The sequence below is a fragment of the Enoplosus armatus genome, chromosome 13 (genome assembly GCF_043641665.1).
Source record: "Enoplosus armatus isolate fEnoArm2 chromosome 13, fEnoArm2.hap1, whole genome shotgun sequence".
NCBI lineage: Eukaryota > Metazoa > Chordata > Actinopteri > Centrarchiformes > Enoplosidae > Enoplosus > Enoplosus armatus.
In genome coordinates this window covers 10,418,256-10,437,048 of record NC_092192.1, presented here as the reverse complement: position 1 = coordinate 10,437,048, position 18,793 = coordinate 10,418,256, and the positions used below count along the sequence as shown (strand labels likewise).

The 18,793-nt window shown below is 41.3% G+C and overlaps 2 protein-coding genes across 3 annotated transcripts; one reads left to right on the top strand and one right to left on the bottom strand.

Moving 5' to 3' along the window:
• Positions 1-13: 13 nt before the first annotated feature.
• On the top strand, positions 14-11,677 carry LOC139295441 (stanniocalcin-2-like). Its single transcript, XM_070917634.1, has 7 exons — positions 14-206; positions 475-599; positions 1,707-1,917; positions 7,093-7,171; positions 8,893-9,035; positions 10,436-10,647; positions 11,344-11,677. Exons 1-7 carry the CDS (start codon positions 72-74, stop codon positions 11,675-11,677), a joined length of 1,239 nt encoding a protein of 412 aa, XP_070773735.1. The 5' UTR covers positions 14-71.
• Positions 11,678-12,297: 620 nt separating this feature from the next.
• On the bottom strand, positions 12,298-16,175 carry bnip1b (BCL2 interacting protein 1b). Of its 2 annotated transcripts, XM_070917487.1 has the most exons (6): positions 16,077-16,175; positions 15,386-15,478; positions 15,197-15,288; positions 14,837-14,944; positions 13,749-13,867; positions 12,298-13,553 (listed from the first exon to the last, which is right to left on the bottom strand). In XM_070917487.1, the coding sequence occupies exons 1-6, from the start codon at positions 16,158-16,160 to the stop codon at positions 13,357-13,359; spliced, it is 693 nt and encodes a 230-aa protein (XP_070773588.1). In that variant the 5' UTR covers positions 16,161-16,175; the 3' UTR covers positions 12,298-13,356. The 2 variants fall into 2 exon arrangements, with proteins under 2 accessions (XP_070773588.1, XP_070773587.1); XM_070917486.1 differs by lacking the exon at positions 14,837-14,944 and having other exon boundaries at positions 16,077-16,160.
• Between the last annotated feature and the right edge of the window lie 2,618 nt (positions 16,176-18,793).

Sequence of the window (18,793 nt, the reverse complement as noted above, 5' to 3'; positions counted from 1 at the left end):
GACAGCTCAACTAGCTAGCTTCAATGTAGCTAACAGGTAAGTAACTTTGCAAACATTTACTTCGGTTTGACATGGCGGAGGGTAGCGGTCCGGCGAACCTTCCCCCGGGAGACCCGCAGCTGATCGGTATGATCGTGGAGCATCTGAAGAACCGGGGGCTTTTTGACGAGTTCCGTCGGGACTGCCTGGCCGACGTTGATACGAAGGTAGTCAGCTAAAGCTACCTAGGCTACTTCTAAGGTCTAATTTAAGCAAACCAGACACAAAGCTAATGTTAGCCAGTATTGATCGAGCTTCTGATAAAGCTGTAAACCTTTATGCTAATTTAATTGGGATACATTTAGCAGTGTGTTATTTTAATTATCGCTAAACTAAACGTCTTCCTTTCTTGTACAGTATATTGCTCTGTGTGTGCTAACTGTTAATGCTGTATTATAAGCGTGTTTACATCGCTGTCACTGTCATTGCTGCCAGCCTGCATACCAGAACCTGCGACAGAAAGTGGACAACTTTGTCACGTCGCAGCTGAGCACACAGGACTGGAACCCGTCTATCAACAAGAACCAGATGAGGAACGGACTGAGGCAAAGTGTTGTTCAGTGAGTGTTGCCTTCAGTAGTCTTATTACACGTCCTGTGTACACTGTGAGGGAATAACAGTGTAAGATGTACAGATACTTTATGAAGTCAGGCTATTTAATTGTGTTAAACATCAGAAATCATAATTTCCTAGAGCCCAATGTGACGTTTTCAAATGTTTTGTTGTCCAACCAACAGTCCAAAAACCCAAAGATATTCACTTTACAATTATATAAAATTGTAAAGTGAAAAACAGGAAATCCTCATATGGAAGAAGCTGGAGCTAGAGAATGGATTATGTTTTTGCTTGAAAAAATTACCGAAGCAATTCATTGATTTACAAAATAGTTGCTGATTTTCTTTTAATGGACTACTTGATTAATCCACTAATCGTCGCAGGTCTAGTCAAAATCCAAGTAGCACAATCCAAGATATCCTGACTGTTTGTCTCTAATATGTCAGGCCCTAAAGATGCTGGATACTATTATTCCCATTATGCCACTCAACAGTGTCTTTCACTATGTCACCGCATACATTTCATGTTGTATTTGTCCAGTTTCTGACTTGTAAATGTCAGACTGACTGAGACGACTGAGAAACTCATATTTTTTGTAACGCCCCAATATGTGTGATTTGGAGCTTAATAATATGTGGAAAAAGCAAACAAATATGGAGGCCTCAGGTTTTCAGGCTGTTGTTGAAGGTACTTAAACCTGAATTTAATGGATACAATGCTATTATTGTCAATTCATGGGTTGGACAATATGAAGCTATATACCGTGCAACGGTAGAAATGTGTCCTAGGTAGAGACTTTGCAATACCATTTCCACCGCTGGAGCTGCCTCTGCTATGTTTGGGCTGGATTTCAGCTGCCTCGCAAGGTATCATGAGAGTGACAGTTGGTGGCGGTAATGCACCCTAAGCTAGACATCCCCCTCCCCCCGCAGAAGAAGAGAGTGACGACTAACTCTTGATTAGACTTGAAAAGAATTTCAAGAAAGTAATGTTACTTGAGGAATCGTTAAGGCAAATAATAGTACTTGTGGTTGAGTATTTTAGTACTTTTCCCACCCCTGTATCTTCAGCCCTCCCTTTTGTCAGGTGTAACTCCTGTTTATGTTTTTTAGATCAGGTATGCTGGAGTCCGGTGTGGATAGGATCATCACTCAGGTCGTGGACCCCAAGATGAACCACACTTTCCGGCCGCACATAGAAACCGCCATCCATGACTTCCTGTCAGGGGACAGGAAGGAGGAGAACGCCTTGAGTTCTAACTCTGTACCGTCTGAACAGACAGAAACACAGGAGGCCCCGTCTGCTTCTGGCCCCAAAACCCCCTGAGGTCTGTTTTTAAAAACTGAAGGAGTCAAAGGTTCAAGAACGATTTACAAATACAGTGAAGAAATCAGTACTTTGTCTCTTGCTGCAGGTACACATGCTGGTCTTTGCTGGTCTACACATATTGTTGTATGGCTGTGGTAGCCGTTTGAAAGGTGCAGCATCAGACAAGAGGAGGACAAAGAAGAAGAAGAGGAGATTGTTTCCTGCTACCTCTGTTTAACAGACTAGAGTCAGGTTCAAAATGTTCAGCATGAGATGTTGTTTCATTGCCCGTCTGTGCTGCACAAGGCTACTGCTGGAGAAGTTGGACGATGCAGAGTGGTGCGCTCTCACTGCACTGCGCTGCTCTGCCTTTTAGTAAAACATGGTGCAAACCTGGATTATTTTTTTTGATTTTTTTTTGTTTCTGGCTTTTTTTTATGTGCGATATCCAACAGATTTTTATTTTGGGAAGTTGTATATTGTGTAATGCAGATTTCTCACTCACACTGTTTTTGTGTTTAGACATTTTCCACTAATGTTGACTATCGTGCAGTTTCCTTCTAACTCACTGGAGGTATAAACAAGGTGTCTGCAGGTTCTTGATCAGTCTCAAATTGAATTATTAAAAGACATGTTTGTAAATACATCTTAATCTTTCATCACACCATGTCCGGTTTCCTTTTGGTGTATGTAGTATTGATTGTGCATCCTATCTGCTTTACTAAACACAGTTGACATCATGTTCCTCTCTGTCTTCTTTTTCTTCTTCTGCCCATTTGTAGTTTCTGTGCTTTTGTTAGTAAAAAATACTCTGATGTACAGTATATGAAGCTGTTGGAAAAGTCTGTAAGCCACACAATCACTTCTTTCCTCTGTGATGGCAATAACGTTCTCTGTCTCCCCATGATTATAAAACAGCACCACCAGGTGGGGTAGTAGGTCATATACAGGTGCTGTCTGCATATTAGAGACAGGATAATAACTATTACTATATGAGGTACACAACTTAAAGTAATGAATGAGCTGCACTGAGTGATGACTGATATTTTGCATGAGGGGTGAAGTACACTTCACCTACTTGTGTTCATCCTGTATCGTAATATACATCAACCCGGCAGAGACTTGCATAATGGTTTCAAAAGACATTTTTATATAATGTGCATCATGAATATCCAATAGTATAATAATAGACTAAAGCCATATGTAGTGTCCCTGTCGCAGGGATGGCCAGTTTTGTTTATGATTTCTTGACGGGATCAAAGGCAAAACTCAGCTGTTTGTAGATAAAACCCTGTCGCTCTCGAAGCCTCGATAAATCTGTCAGTTTTGAGTGTTTGTGTGTGTGTGTCATCACAGCTTGTGTAACTTTATTGATTTACCTACTTGTTTTTGGCAGGAGACTGACCCACACGTTAACACAAATATGTGTGTCAGAGTGTGTGTGTGTATAAATGTGTTGCTCTTTGTTCGTCCGTGTGTTTGTGTGAAGTTAGATACGCTGCAAGTATCGGACTGAACAAATTAAATTGGCGGATTGTTTTTTTAGATAAGATTTATTGTCATTGCACAGAGAACAAGTACTGAGACGACATACAGTATGAACATGTGCAGCGGTTACTGCAGGTATAAAATATACAGTGCAGGTGTAAATCATGCTAATAGGACATTATATACAGAATAAACAGCTGAATATGAAAATGAATACTGTGTATACACTTTACATCTGATGGAATAGACAGTAGTATAAATATGAATGCACTATAGGTCAGATATATATAGTATTTGTAGGTTTGAATAATCTTTATTGCCCATTTAAACATCAATTAATGAAATACCGAGATATCAATGAATAAAATGCTTAAGTGACACACGTGGTCCTCTATATCTGTTCAGCTAAAGCACAAAAACAATCGTATTTTCCTATTTAAACCTAGTAGTGCATCAAAACATTTGTCAACAGCAGCATGTCTTCACAAAAAGAAAGTCCTGGTGACGCTGATAATCTCACTGTTTTAGTGAAGAAATCACTATGATGCCGCTATTTTTCAAACAAATGAAATCACACATACCTCCATTGTGTTAGAGGCAAATATATTAAAACCTCAGCACATAAGAACTTAAGTATCTGCATGTGGTTTGTGTGACCCACCATATAGAACCATGCAAAAACCAGCATGTTCGGCATCCTGTAGTGAACTGAAAACATGAGAGCAGAACAGGTAACTGATAAACCCAGAGTTTATGAAGGTTATGGTAATGCTTCCTCCTCAGATACTTGTGAGTTTGATCTATATGCATACACACACAGAGGCAGACATGTTGTTCACGACATGAGGGTCTTGCATGTGTACGTACTGTTTGCAGAGTGGTGTCTATGTGCATTAGTGTGTGTGTGTGTGTGTTTGGTGTCGGGGTGAAGGGTCATTGTGTGGGTGGTCATCAGGGGTTGTGTGAGGGAAGCTGTGGGATGTTGTTTTGAAGCAGGATGAGACAGACAAGTCGGGGGCGGGAAAAAAAGTCCTCCAACAAAAGTCCAAACATTAGCCCCCGTAAGAGTATGTCTTCCCCAACTGGGCCCCTGCATGGACACATACATAAACACACCCTGTCTTTCTACCTTGACCTCTCACTACAACACACACACACTTTGTTCTCAACCACGTTCACTGAAGGATGCAGAGGTATATAAACCCGAGGAGGCAGGGGAGCAAGGAGCGAGAGGTTTGTTTGACTCGCATGGAGACGCTGCTGTCATGTGTGTGTCACATGACTGTGGCCGGTCCCCCTGTGGATGTCAAGGGTCAGAGGTCAAGGCCGTTATGAGACAAAACACACAACTAAGCTGCAAAGATTTGAACGTATCGTAAAGGAAAAAAAACAAAGCTGAACTCACCTTGGACTCACAAACATGTCTCAAGTTGCATTTAGAGAAACAACAGACATCATTAGAACTGCCTTGGAGATATATATTCATATAACACTGCTTGATGTCACTGTTCTCACAAATTGACTGAAACAGTTACAGCGACCAAATAAGGTGTCATTACTGATCTCAAAGTACAAAGTAGTCGGCTCTTTTTTTTTGTTTCCTATCGCCTACAATTTTAAAAAGTTGGTGTATTTACTGGAGCCATGACAGTTTTGATTTTATCTGCTGAGGTTTTGAGCTTTCTGCTTCCACCCCAATACAGTGGAGGTGAATTCAGGTGAACTCTCTGAATTCAGTGGCATGTTTTAAAAAGTGGATGACCGCACACAAAGCTTTTTTCATTTCGACTGTTCAACCAAAGTATCAGATGCAGCCTTATATAAAAACGTACATGGCCAGAGTTAAAGTGACGCCATCAGAAATAATTATTCAGCATTTTAAAAAGTTGAACTATACATCAACATATATAAACATTTTGACTGGAGACATACAGAAACTAGACCACTTAGAGCATGTTCCAAAAAATGTTAGCAGTCCTAACTCGTCACAACCTCTGCATGTGTGTGTGTCTTGTCTAGGTGTAATTAATGGTTTTATTAGTAATTTATAATAATTTAATAATGCTTTATAGAGCAGTTATAAGGCATTAATAAGAGCAGGTGTTCATCCTTTCCCTGTGGTAATAATTCAGTTATAACTGTTGGTGATAAATTAATAAATGCTCGTGGGTTTCTCACCATTGAGTGTGCAGTTATAAATGTTAAGAAGTCATTGATAAAGGGCTGCAGTTGTAAGTGTTAATAAGTGGTTAATAAATAGATTTTGGTCCAGATTTGTCTCATTCACGCTAGAGGCGTTAATATGTCAACAACAGGGCGTATTAGATGGGTGAAAGTTATTACAGACAGTCATGGTCCTCAGAGGATGAGTCCGACTGACCCTGGTGACCCCCTTAACTTGTCCTCTAACGTCACCATGAGGTTCATATTTGTGGTTGAGTTAAATATCTCAACAACGGATGGATTGCCATGAGATGTGATCCACACATTCATGGTGCCCAGAGGATGAATGGTAATCACTTTTCAACTAGCGCCATCATCAGGTCAGATTTTTAATTTGTTCGATACTTATTATCAGTGACATTCCCAACAGCCTCAGCTGTACTTTGTATTTAGTGCTAATGTTAGCATGCTAATACGCTAAACTCCTCTTAAACAGACACATTTCAGCAAGGCCATTGTGAGCATGTTAGCATTTAGATCTAAGCACCGCTGTAGCCTTGTTTAGAAATAATTTCTCACAACCTGGCAACCCAACGTTTCTTATTATTAATGGCTTTTTATCTATAAAGCGTTAAATTATTTATTAGCCATCAATAAAGCCATTAGTTACAACTTACAAACCCTTTATAAACGGTGCCTTATTAGAGAGCGGCGCTGGATATTTTGTATAAGAATATATTTATATAAACATGTCAGACAGACTTGATGTGAGAAATGTCAGTTTACAGGAATGTAGCACTCACAATTTGTAAAACCTGACCCTCTTCACTCCTGCTGTCTCTCTCAGTCCGGGTGCTTCTGATACGTTCCTCACTGCACGTCTCCCTGCCAAGAAAGCAGCTGCTAACACTCACACACACACACACACACACACACACACACACACACGGCTGGCTGGCGAGTTAATTGAGTGTGGATGCCTTGAGTGGTTGACCTTCAAGTGGCCCCGCAGACTCCAGAGGAGCAGGAAGACGTTATAAGAGCATTTCTACTTTATGAATGTGGGATTTACTTTTCATGGCCGATTCTCCCTCCACGTGTCCCTCTGTCTCCATCTCTCGCGCCTCCATTCATCATCCAGTTGTGATCTATTGGACGATAAAAAACAAAACTCAACCGGATCGAAACCCGATCATCAATCAATCCTTATTCAGACACAACAAATGCATGCACACTGCTACTGTGGCTCCTCTTCTTCTCTCATCAATGATCAGCTCCGGGGTGGTTGCGCGTCCACAGGGCCGCGCTGTGATTGGCTGAGACTCACATGAACGCGCAGCTCTCGCGCAGCTTTATATATTTTAGCCTTCATGCCGCGGCCAGTCTGCACGCTGGAAACTCCTCTGCAAGGCCGCGCTCCTGCTGCTGCAACCCATAAAACAAACAAATAAGACAAAAAATATAATAAAAGACACAAAGCTTCGGTTAGTCTCAGGCATGCGGGCGAACTTGTTTTTTCTGCTCCTGGCCTGTCATCAGGTGCTGACCGTGGATCCGCATGATGTCCAGGAGAAACAAGTGAGCCAGACCAAAAGACGCCTCTCTCTGCAGAGCACAGGTGAGCTCTGACAGCAGGTGTGTTGCTGCCTTTAACTATCTCCCCTTGTGTCGGCCTGCACGGCGCACTGCGTCCAGACAATTCTCACTGCTCCTGTTACTGTTACAAAATACTGAATTCAAAGCCCGTGCAGTCTCTGCAGGACGGGTTTTCATGGTGTGACTAAAAGTGCTTGTTGGCATTGAAAAGTTTCAGAAGCTTTGTTTTTTTTTTTTTAAATATGCGAATATATAAATATATTGCAGTTTTGTTACAGTAAGTCTGCTGCTTTAGTGTGCACTCTGCAGTAAAGTGAAGTGAGTTAAAGTGACCATGTGGCACCTCATGGTATTATTTTTATCTTATGTAGCCTATAGTGGCCTTTCATTGCATCTTTAAAATAATGCCCACCCACCCCCAGGATAGTTTACATTCTGTGCAGCCTATATCTGTTTAAACTATATCATAGAGCCGGGCGGTATAGCGCGCCTCTCCTCTTGCTCTCCTGCTCTGTTGGAGGCTGTAATTCAATGCGCAGCTCCGGCGGCTCGATCCAGTCCAAGCACATTCCCTCCGTACCAGCAGGGCGGTGCATGACGGAACCCCCGCACCGGGAGCTGACCTGCAAGGCTGCACAACATCAACAGATAGTGTGGGCCTGCAACAGCAAGAACAACAACATGATAACAATCCGTGGTGGAGGAAGTATTCAGCTCCTTTACAGAAGTAAAAGTACTAATACCACACTGTAAAAATACTCTGTTACAAGTAAAAGTCCTGCATTTAAAATCTTAAGTGTAAGTAAAAGTATGTAAGTATAATCAGGGAAATGTACTTCAAGTATTAAAAGTAAAAGTACTCAATAGAAAAATGTCCCCTGTGACTGTTGGACTATGTATCAATAGATTATTGTTACTCATGCATTATTGTAAAAGCAGGATTTTACTGTTGTAGTTGGATCTAATGGTAACTATTTTGTATAGGACTGCAATTAATGATTATTTTCTCCATTAATTGATTGATTGTTTGGTTTGTAAAAATCCTGAAAATGATGAAAAATGCCGTACCACTTACCCAGAGCCCAAAGTGACAGCTTCATGATGCCTGTCTTGTCAGACCAACAGTCTAAACTTTCTAAGATTATTAAAACGATTAAAACGAAAAGCAGCAAATCCTGACATTCGTGAAGCTGGAACCATGAACATCATAGTTTATAAGCTCTTTGTATCTTTTGTATGCAGAAATCTTAATTTGTAACGTAACTAAAGCTGTACAATTAATGATGATTAGTCAATAGTAGTTAATGATTAACTAAAGAATCCCAACAAAAGGTGATCTGTTTCATGTAGCCTATATTCTCAGGTACAGTGAAGAGAACTAAAATCTCTTCTCCAAACATTATTTTTATTTAAGATGAGTATAAATTAACATTTGAACAACCGGGAAGTCGCTCCTACATTTCAAACACTTATCAAACTGAAATTAAACATTGCTTTCTGCAAAGTGGAAGCATTGTTTGTCCATCACTGATGTTGGACAGTTTCAGCTTCATCCCGTCATCCTTCTGAACACTGCAGTGTAGCTTGTGTGATAGGAAAGAGCATTGAACTCACAACTGTCTAAAATACATGGCGAGGCCTCTTTAAGGTATAACAGAATACGGCACAGTGGCATGTAAGATTTGGGAGACACACTGGCTGTAGGGAAAGTTAATACTGATCTTTGTTTTCTGTCTTTCTCAGCGGAGATTCAGAGTTGCCTGGTGAGTTCAGGGGATGTCGGCTGTGGGACGTTTCAGTGTTTCAACAACAACTCCTGTGAAATCCAAGGGCTGCATCACATCTGCCTCACTCTGCTGCACAACGCTGGCCGCTACGACTCACAGGTGGGGAGCAAAAAAAAAACCTTTCAAAAGCAATTTTGTTTGCCATTAGGCCTCTTTTGCACTAACCTGCACTGTCTTGAACCCACGTCCAACAGCAACTACAGGCGCGCTGAGATAAGACATATTTGGATACATGTTTTTATTTCATTTAATCCCTTCAGTCATTACAGTCATTTGTGAGGAATGTTTGTTGTATAAGGAGCAGTGTATAGTTATGCATGGCAGCACTGGTCACAGAACAAACTGAGAAGGGAACTGAAATGAGAGAGGGAACAGCTTGTCTACTTTACTAGAATAGAAGTGCATGAGAGAGTGATGCAGGTCTAATGTGTCTCCAGTATGAACAGGCGCCATGGATGATGTTCAGTAAGGATCTGTGAGGGACTGTGTACTGGATATATATGATGCGATATAATAAGATCCTGAAATGCAAATGTCATGGCCATGGAAAGTGCTTATCTCTGCTATGTTGGGAGGCGTCTGTTAAATGTGTATCCTTGGTAAACTGCGAGTCACCATGGCAACATTTCTGATGCTTCAAAGCAGCTATAATCAATATGTTCACAATAACAAAATCAAAAGAGTGTCATGGGGTCATTCGTAGTGATGAACCTACAGAGAATTATCTGAATCTGCAGCTCCTGTTGGCTTTATAGCGAATTTCAGCTCATAGTTTAGCTCTCCGGCTTTACTGTATTCGGTTCACTCTCGCCGCTAAAAACCCACACAGTTAGCCACCAGCTGGTGAACATAGTGGAGCATTTAGCAGCTAAAGAGCCTGATATTTCCCTCAGGAGTTGGTAGGGACCAAAAACAGAGCTAAAAGAGAGGGAATTGGCCGTAGAGCTGATAAGTCCTAGTACTATACTATAAGTATGATAAGGAAAAATGTAAGGTCAAGGATATTTGGTATAAATAGGACTATTTCCTTCTAATGTAACCATACTTAGTATTTTCAAACGGTATGTTTTCACTTTTAACGTTAGAGAGAAAGGGCTGAGTATCACTCTTACTACAGACCCATGCACACAACTATGGCATGTGGAGAAATCCAAAGCCTGCCTAGTTACGGCTGCTAAGCTAAGACTGGACTCCATATGAATGCTAATTTTGCTCTGTGTCTGCTAGATGTGTAAATAGGTAACTATTAACTAACAAGTTAAAGCTGCGATGTTAGAAGTATGTGTTTCTCAGCTTGTTGTGGAGTTCTTCTGCCCCCAAGTGGTAAAAAAAAACAAACATTAAAGGAGAGATACTATTTAAAGTCTTCTTAAATCAGGGCCAGAATCAGGAAGTAGACACACATCCAAGGTCAGATTTGACGTGTGATATATGTGATTGCTCAGCAGCTTTGCTTACCGAGCTATCAGAAATGTCCCACTGATTCCTCCTCCTCCCAGGGCAAGTCATCTGTGAAGGATGCGTTGCGCTGCATGGCGCTGGGTCTGCGGCAGCGCTTCAGCTGTGTGAGCCGCCGCTGCTCAGCGGTAAAAGAGATGGTGTTCTCGCTCCAGAGAGAGTGCTACTCCAAACACCAGCTCTGCCTGGCGCTACGGGACCACATGGACACTATGGGCAACCTGGTCCAGTTCCACCTGATGTTTCCCCCAGGGTGAGACACATATGATGACTTAGGTTACTTTTGGGTACATTACATAGATTTACATCCATTTCCTGGAAACTTACCGTAACCATAACCACTACTTGCCTAGCCTTAACCTAACCTGAACCACTGACCCAAAAATGTTGATAAGCATGTGTCCCCAAAGGTAGGCTAAGTCAGAAACACACAAACGCATATAACAAATAATCAAAAAAGTCGAAACAAAGAGTGAAACCATCCTCTGTGAAAGATGCCAACGGCTGCAACTGTGCGAAATATGCCATCAGTCACTACGTGGAAAGCTACTTTACTTTAGCAAACTTTACAGTTAGTCTGCTGACTTTATGACTCTCCCCTACTTGGGTTACTGTTATAGTACATTTTAGCATTTCACAGATAAATATTTAAATGGTTTTATCACCGTGTGTTGTTTCCTGCTTGTAGGCCGACTGGCTTTTATCACAGAGGAGATTTTTAACATGTCACAGTAGGTAAATATTACAATTAATGATGGCTGAATTCCATTTGGCTGCTTCAGTTTCAGAATCCTGGTATTGTGCATGCTGGCTCACTGGGACACTTGAACAGAACCATTGTTAATGTTATTAGTAACATTAACAATGGTGCCTTTCACTCGATAGAAGTCAGGTCGCCTAATGTCACGATGTCGTAGTCATTCTGTCTTGTGTGTGCGTGTCCCACCAGGCCGTACGTGGAGCTAATGAACTTCCTGTTGAAGTGCGGGGACGACGTCAGGTTGTGGGTCGGCCGGCGGTTGCGCGAGCAGTGCCAGCAACACTGGGGGGCGCTGTGCAGCAACTTCGGCAGCACCTGCTCTCTCAGCCTATCGGACGGTTCGCAGCACACCACCGCCCCACCGCCATCACCCACCTCGTCCTGGCCTTTCACTGCTCAAGGAGCCCTGCAGCAGCCAACCACAGCCGCCAGACTAGAGGACAGGAGCGGGCTCAGTCAGATCGACAACGCAACCGAATCTGGTCTCCCCGCGACTGAGAAATCCAATGTTACTGCTTCATAAACAGTCAGGCGACTCACAGAGGTGCAGACAGGGTACACAAAGATATAAAGATCATGCACTTATTTCTATCATAATAGTAGTAGAATGAGTAAAAGTAGTGGTAGTAGTTTTATTATTCAGTGTAGTATTACTGGCGAAAGTAATGCAACATAACTTATTTAATCTGTTGGGTATTTGTGCTATATTAATATTTTTCTTTACATCTGACTTTGAACAAGGATGAAAACCAATTATCTACCTCACTTCAACATCACAGTAAAGAGTCAGACACAGTGTCTGTGTCCTTCAGCAAAGGGCACGGACACACACACACACACACACACACACACACACACACACACAAGTAAACACTACAGGGAATTTGTCTCTAGCTCAAGTGCAGCTGATGGCTCAAAGTCAGAGTATTCTACCTATTTAAGTTTGTTTTTGTATTTATGAGGATTGTTATATTATGCACCGTATAGTTGACACACTATCAAACGTTATCTTGTAGACAGTCAGGGTGCAGTCTGCAGGAAGAGAAGCACTCTTTGGTTATAAACGTGTTATAAATATGTATTTTTAATGTTCTACTTGAACGATCACATTTCATACAGACCCCAGGTTTCAAGCTGTGTTTTGTAAGTTTTTATTTAAATTAATCTAAAAATACATGTAAGCATTTTGATTGAAACTGAATAAACTACAATGATGTCACTGGACAGAGAGAAGTGTGTTAATTAAATCAGGTCACACACATTCACAATGTGAACACAGTCTGCTGGTGATAAATGTTTGGTATCCTGCCATCTACTGGCCCATCTGTGGCAATGCTGCACAACAACGTATCCCTCAATATGTTGCAGACAGTAGACTTTATTCAAGAAAACAGACCTTCTGTTCAACATTCACACAGTCTCTGACTCAACACGGCAGACGCCCTTCACAGGATCAGTAAGTAAATTGGGATTTCTGAGGTCTGGGCGTCTGACTGGAAGGAAGAAAGGCACAAGACGAACTCGTCAGTAACTGTAACAACAGCATCTTTAGAATAGCCATCCAGAGCAGACCAACAACAAGTAAACAGAAGGAGGGTTGATGCATAACATGGCCTTGAGCCTGGTTAGTTCTGAATGCCAGATGAAGTATGAAGACCTCAGTATGCTTCAAAGCGCTTTTCTTAAACAGTGACAGCCATTTCATTCAGCAGTCACAGTCGCTCAAAAGCCACAGAGTTCTTAGACAGAAGAGGGTGTAGCAGCCAGGAGGAGGTTACGACAGCAGGCTTTTTGCCCCGGCGGCCATTTGCACAAAGTATCAAAACTTTTTCCTTCAGACACGGTTGAACGAGATGTCGTACGACCAAGTTAGTTTGAAGCATGCGGAGGCTTTAAACCTATCGCTGTTGTTGCATGAAACCTCATAATGCCAGTTTACTCTTTTTACTTGAAGGATTCCTCCATAAGTTGATGTCCCTTCTTACCCATTTTATAAACTATATTGCATATTGTTCAAGCTAAAAACGAGGGTGCTAAGCAACATGAAACGTTTTCACTTGACACCGCCTCTATGTGTGGCAGTCCAGTCTCAGTCTCCATGTAGTCCATGCTTCCACTCCATGTGGTAACTTTCTGCTGAGTAAAATAAAAACAATCCTCCGGGATGCTTTAAGGAACAGCAGTGAACTAGCAGCCGGCCGGCTAAATGAAGGGGAAGAGACGTTTCTTAAGGATGTAGAGGACGGTGGCGAAGAAGAGGGCTAGAGCCAGGAAGATGAGCAGCTTGTCTGTCAGCTCCCGCCGGTTGTACTTGAGGATCAGTTTCCTGCCCAGGTGGATGGTTCCTGTCATGTTTTTAAACTCCTCGTTGGTTTCCTGCACCGTCCTGGAGGAGGTGGCTGTGGTGAGGAGGAGGAGAAGTATTTAAGGTTTAAGAGGGAAGAAGATGGGTTAGGAAATGATGGGAAATTTTCACAGTGAAAAACTTGTTGTAAATTGGATTTACCTTGTGTACACAAACTACAACTAAACAACTGACAATGACAAAAGTACACAAACACACAGGACAAAGTAGAGTTGTTTTTTTTTTTTACCCAGGGTGCCGATGGTGTCCTCAGTCTGCTTCACCTGTTCAGACATCATCCTGCTGATAGACATCAGACTCTCTGTGATGTTGCTACTGGTTTCCACTAGACACTCTTTGGTCGCCTTCCTGAGACAAAAACGTGGGAAAAAAATGGAAGTTTGTCCAAGAAATCTGTGTTCCTTCTGGAATAGCATCTGTTCCGAGCATCCTCTGTCTACCAGCGGAGCAAAGCCGCAACTATTTCTTTCATTTTTGATTAATCTATTTTATGTATCATTTAATCATTTGATCTGTTAAAAGTAAAAAAGTAATGTCGCATCACAAATGACCAGAAACCAAAGTGAGATCTTAAAATCACAGAAAGCCCCATTCGGACAGGATTAATATTACAGGGGGAGGTGGGTAACAAAACTTCTTAATGACAGTTGTCGTTCTGGACGACATTTTAACCACTGGAAAATTACTGGAGCTGGTTCTGTAACAGACGCTATAATGATATAATAGAGACTGGTAACCGCAACAGTGTTAAATACATGTAGCTCACTACACATAGAATCAGTTTGGCTATATAAAAGGTAGAGCAGCCAGGACTGAATCACCTGTAACATGACATTACAGCAGCCCATCTGATGAGCTTCCACTCACGTCTTGGTCCCTTAAAGTGTTTTTTCTTTTTCCTTCATGGTTCGAGCCAACTTATGTGAACAAAATCTCTTTCTGCTTCTTCAGTTATCACAGTGCGCTGAGCTGATGAAACTCAGCAACAGTAAACGCAGCTCTACTGTATGTGTATGTGACATAAACTTAAAAAGAGTCTCTCCAGACTGGATATAGATTACCGGAAGAGAGTTTGCCAAAAAGGTAATTGGGGCTGTTGTAAGTTCTGGGATGGAGGGTGAAAAATCCCAGACATGCACTACGGACTGGATTAAAATCCCTGACTGGCGCAGGTAATATTGAAATCCCTCGAGATGAATAAATCCCATCTGAATGGAGTTTAGGCTGAACAAAAGCATATCACCTGCTATATTCAATCCACAATGGTAAGACGCTGATTGACTCATCATTTCAGAGCCTTAACAGAATTGCACTAACCTCTGTCTGGTGCTCTGGTTTTCTCCTCCACGCAGCAGCTCCTCCTTCTCCGTGTTGTCTATGGCTAATTTACATGCCAGGTTAGCTTTCCTCCACGCTGTCTGGTTACTGGAATCAACAGGAAAAATCAACTTTGAGAACTGTAGATTCTGTTTTAGTTTTCTTCATCTCATCTGGTCTGTTGCGTCTGAATCTGTTTTGTGTGCACGTTTAACCCCATCAATCCCAATTTACTACTTATCTTCCTCTCAAAAGTCTTACACTTGGACTGAACGCTGGCATTTCAGTGGGATCGATAAAGTCAATGATTCAAGGGGGAAATTAAGCTAATTTTTCATGTCTGTGTGTACGTCAACACACCTCTGCATTTGCCTTCGCTGGCTCTCCGTCTCTGCCTGGATGGCCAGTCCATCCGACTCTCTGTCCTGCTCTCTGGCCATCTGCTCCAGATCCTGACAACAACACACCATAGTCAAATAAAACAGTTTGGATTTTAAAGCAAGAAATCTGTCAGGTGCAACACAGTATGCATGTGATCTTAGGCCTGACCTGTATTCTGAGTCTGAGCTTGCTGAACTTCTCTTTGACCTGAGAGTTGAGCTCCATGAGAGTTGACTGAGGCCCGGGGCAATCCCTGATGTCCTGCAGGTAACACACACACACACACACAAGTACTCATGATTATACAATGTTGATGAAGATCTACCTTTAGGGACCGTCTGAACAAAAGTAACGCTAAAACTAACTAAATTAAAATTTGGGGGGGGGGGGGGGGGGTACAGCTTGACTAAATAATTCAAATATATATATCAAATAAATAAAATACATTGTTATATGTATGTAGTCTGGTGGTGACCCATGCTCACATGCAGAGAGGTACTGAAGAGCAGGACTGATGACTATTCAATTAATCATTTTAAGTTAATATCGATGTTTCACATCTGTAAAGGCCTGACGCAGACATCGAGTAAATAAAACCGTTAGCAGTGATTGAAAAAAGTAAAGTTAAACAAGGTTATTAACATTACAATAAGAAACCGTCAGTTTCCTCTATCTTTCTGTCTCTTTTTAACCGTCTCTAACTGTTAGCTAACGTTAGCTAACGTTAGCTTCACTCTTGTGTGCGACCATCTTTCAGACCGGTTGTGTGATGATGCCTTCACGAACACCTCAACAACCGATCCCAGCACGAGCAAAAGAACATACATCAACAGACAAACCACGCACTTTCACTTCTTACCTGAATGAGAGCCTTAATTTCTAGGTCATATTTAATAATTTCTTGTCCACAAATTCGGACGTGGACATCCGCAGCAGACGCCATATTTGTTTTTGTACGGCAAGCTGGAGGCCCAAAAGACAACGTGCTCTGCTGAAGGCGAAGCAATACATGTGACGGGGAATGCAAGTCCATTTAAACAGTTAAACAAATACCTTATTCTGTTAATGTATGACAGAATAATTAACAAATATATGATGAAAAATAGAATAAAAGCTCACCTCAATATGTCTTTTCCTGTTCTCAAAATATATTGTTTTATATGGAAAAAATCACAAAAAAATAAATGAAATCAAGCCAAGAAACTTTTTTCCCCACAAACCTTTTCCTGAAATGTCAGAAACAGTATATTTTCTGATTTCTGCAAGCAATAAATCAGCTTAATTCCACCCTCTGCCTGCTGCTAGTGCTATTAAAACCAACAACTGCTACTTCTACGCCTACCAACTAACTTTAAGACTTTAATTTAACGCCTTTCTACTTACCTCCCTTCACAGAGGTCAGATGTCAGATCACCTAGAAATGACACATTACTTATATAGTATGTTGGTATATACAATATGGACTGCTTGAAGAATGTCTGAACATTGACTCATGGTAAAAGGTACATAAAGGTACACTGGGGAAAAATAGGAACTGAGCTAACAAATGTCACATGTCAAGTTTTTCCATGAGTGTATGAAAATTGTCTACAATGCAGGTGTGATTCCACAAACATATGTTATGGGTATGTCCAAAACTGGAGGATTACTTAAGGTACTTCTGCATTGGCTTCAGCCTCTGGCCATGTTGCTGCTTTGTTTTTAACACCCTCTGTATTTGATGTCGTCCTGCAGGATGTCTGGTGATATTCTGTATTACACCAGAGACCCAAACCAACAGTGAACTGGTCCTACTAACTACGGTCTGTTTAGCCAAAGCTGGATATATCTTTGTCTGCTAAAATGTCAGTGCCCAGTTTTAGGAAACTATTAAGCCTTTTTAAGAAATGAAACTATATAGATGTGACCTGTTTTTAAAGAGTTATGTTTTCAGTAGAAATGAATGGACTTGGGGCTGACTGCTACAGACTGAGAGGCAGACAGTATTGAGAAACTGACTTACACATTGTTGTGTAAGCTAACCAACCCGCGGCTGTGGCCTTTTCCACATTGCTTGCTCGGCAGCCGATTCTCCTTAGATGGATAAAGACTCTGCCATCATCTCATAAGCACTGGTTCGAGGAGGTAATGGCACACCACTCAAGGCTCAGTCGGAGACTTTGATAACATTTGGAAACCAGTTTTGTCTTATTTTCAAAACTGGATAAAGCATGTGTATCATACATTAACAGGTATATTCTCCTCCCTGCAATGTTGTCCCTCCTTTATACCTGTGATACAATTTCATTAGAATAGACGTACGCATATGTTAAAGTTTATATGCGTGAGGAAAGAACCTGTGAACCTTTTTTGTTGAGTTATACTATGAAAATTCAATAAAAACATTTGTATAAATCAATATGTACACTTGGGCCTTCATTTCAGTAATCCACAAAGTGCACACAGTTCACCAGTTAAACATACAAGAGTCAGGATGGGGTGCTAATGGTTTTATTATTTTGATATTAAAATCAATAAACATAATCAGACTATTGTGGTTACAAGCAGAGCTGCGGTACCAACTCCCGGCTGATACAACAGAGAAAGAACGATTTAAAAAATAAGAAAAAGAAAGAAAAAAGAGAGGCACAATAACACAACAGAGATTCAGGGCAGGTGTCCGCAGGATGTCGAGCAGCCAGAGACAAAAACTGTCAGAAGCTCTGAAACAGAATGAGTTGTTACAGTACAAACCAAAAAATCTTTTCAATTTCCATGCCTGTGCATAAAGCCACCCACTGTGCCTCCAACAAAAAATACAATGTAAAACAAAAAGAAAACATTAAAACAAAAGTATAAACCCAGCACGACATTTATTACACAACATAAATATAACAACTGTCAAGATATTGTATTCGAACAGGCATATATGTGAACTACAAATATAGACGTCATTGCTAAAGAGAGGATCAAGTTAGTTTCAGCAGGATACACTTTCTGCAGGTTTTGCTTCTTTATGAAATTATAATCACCAAGAGATCTATTATAGAGCACTTAGCAATGAAGTACAGCCTTCCTACTGAGACTGGGGAGAGGAACACACACAGGACTAACTACAGAAAGATCCCATGCTGTTGATCTAATCAAATAAGTTACCATACAAGACCAGAAGCATCAGAACAATGGCATGTAGTCGTGGAGCTCAGGGTGACCGATACCTCCCACATCCTCTACATGTTTTGGACTTGTATGGATTTCCTATAAAATCTTACTGTCTGTCGTTATTATCAAAACTGAAAAAGAAACAAAACAGATGCTTTAGGATAAACATTTTCTTATTGTTAAATGTCTCTCGCTCCATGCGTTTTTTTGGCAAGTCTGGAGGGAGATGTAAATCATTGCAGTGTTGGATGAGTTGGACGTGTGTAGATATGGAAAAGGGGGTTTTGTTTTTATCAACTAGGGTGGGTTGCTGTCATTTGCTTTAATAAGATCAGTCTGCAGAAGAGGAAATTAACTCCCCCCTCATCATTCATTGCAGAGGAGGGTGAGGGGTCTCTGCCCACCAGCCTTTAGTGACCCCTGGCTAATCTCAGG

Bases quoted from the DNA above. Each gene is read 5' to 3' on its own strand.
- LOC139295441 (XM_070917634.1), top strand. From the start codon at position 72: ATGGCGGAGGGTAGCGGTCCGGCGAACCTTCCCCCGGGAGACCCGCAG. The intron at 600-1,706 runs GTGAGTGTTGCC...TATGTTTTTTAG, and splicing joins CTGAGGCAAAGTGTTGTTCA to ATCAGGTATGCTGGAGTCCG. The intron at 10,648-11,343 runs GTGAGACACATA...GTGTCCCACCAG, and splicing joins CACCTGATGTTTCCCCCAGG to GCCGTACGTGGAGCTAATGA.
- bnip1b (XM_070917487.1), bottom strand. From the start codon at position 16,160: ATGGCGTCTGCTGCGGATGTCCACGTCCGAATTTGTGGACAAGAAATT. The intron at 15,479-16,076 runs GTAAGAAGTGAA...TGTTACCTGCAG, and splicing joins AAATTAAGGCTCTCATTCAG to GACATCAGGGATTGCCCCGG. The intron at 15,289-15,385 runs GTCAGGCCTAAG...TGTTGTTGTCAG, and splicing joins AGCTCAGACTCAGAATACAG to GATCTGGAGCAGATGGCCAG.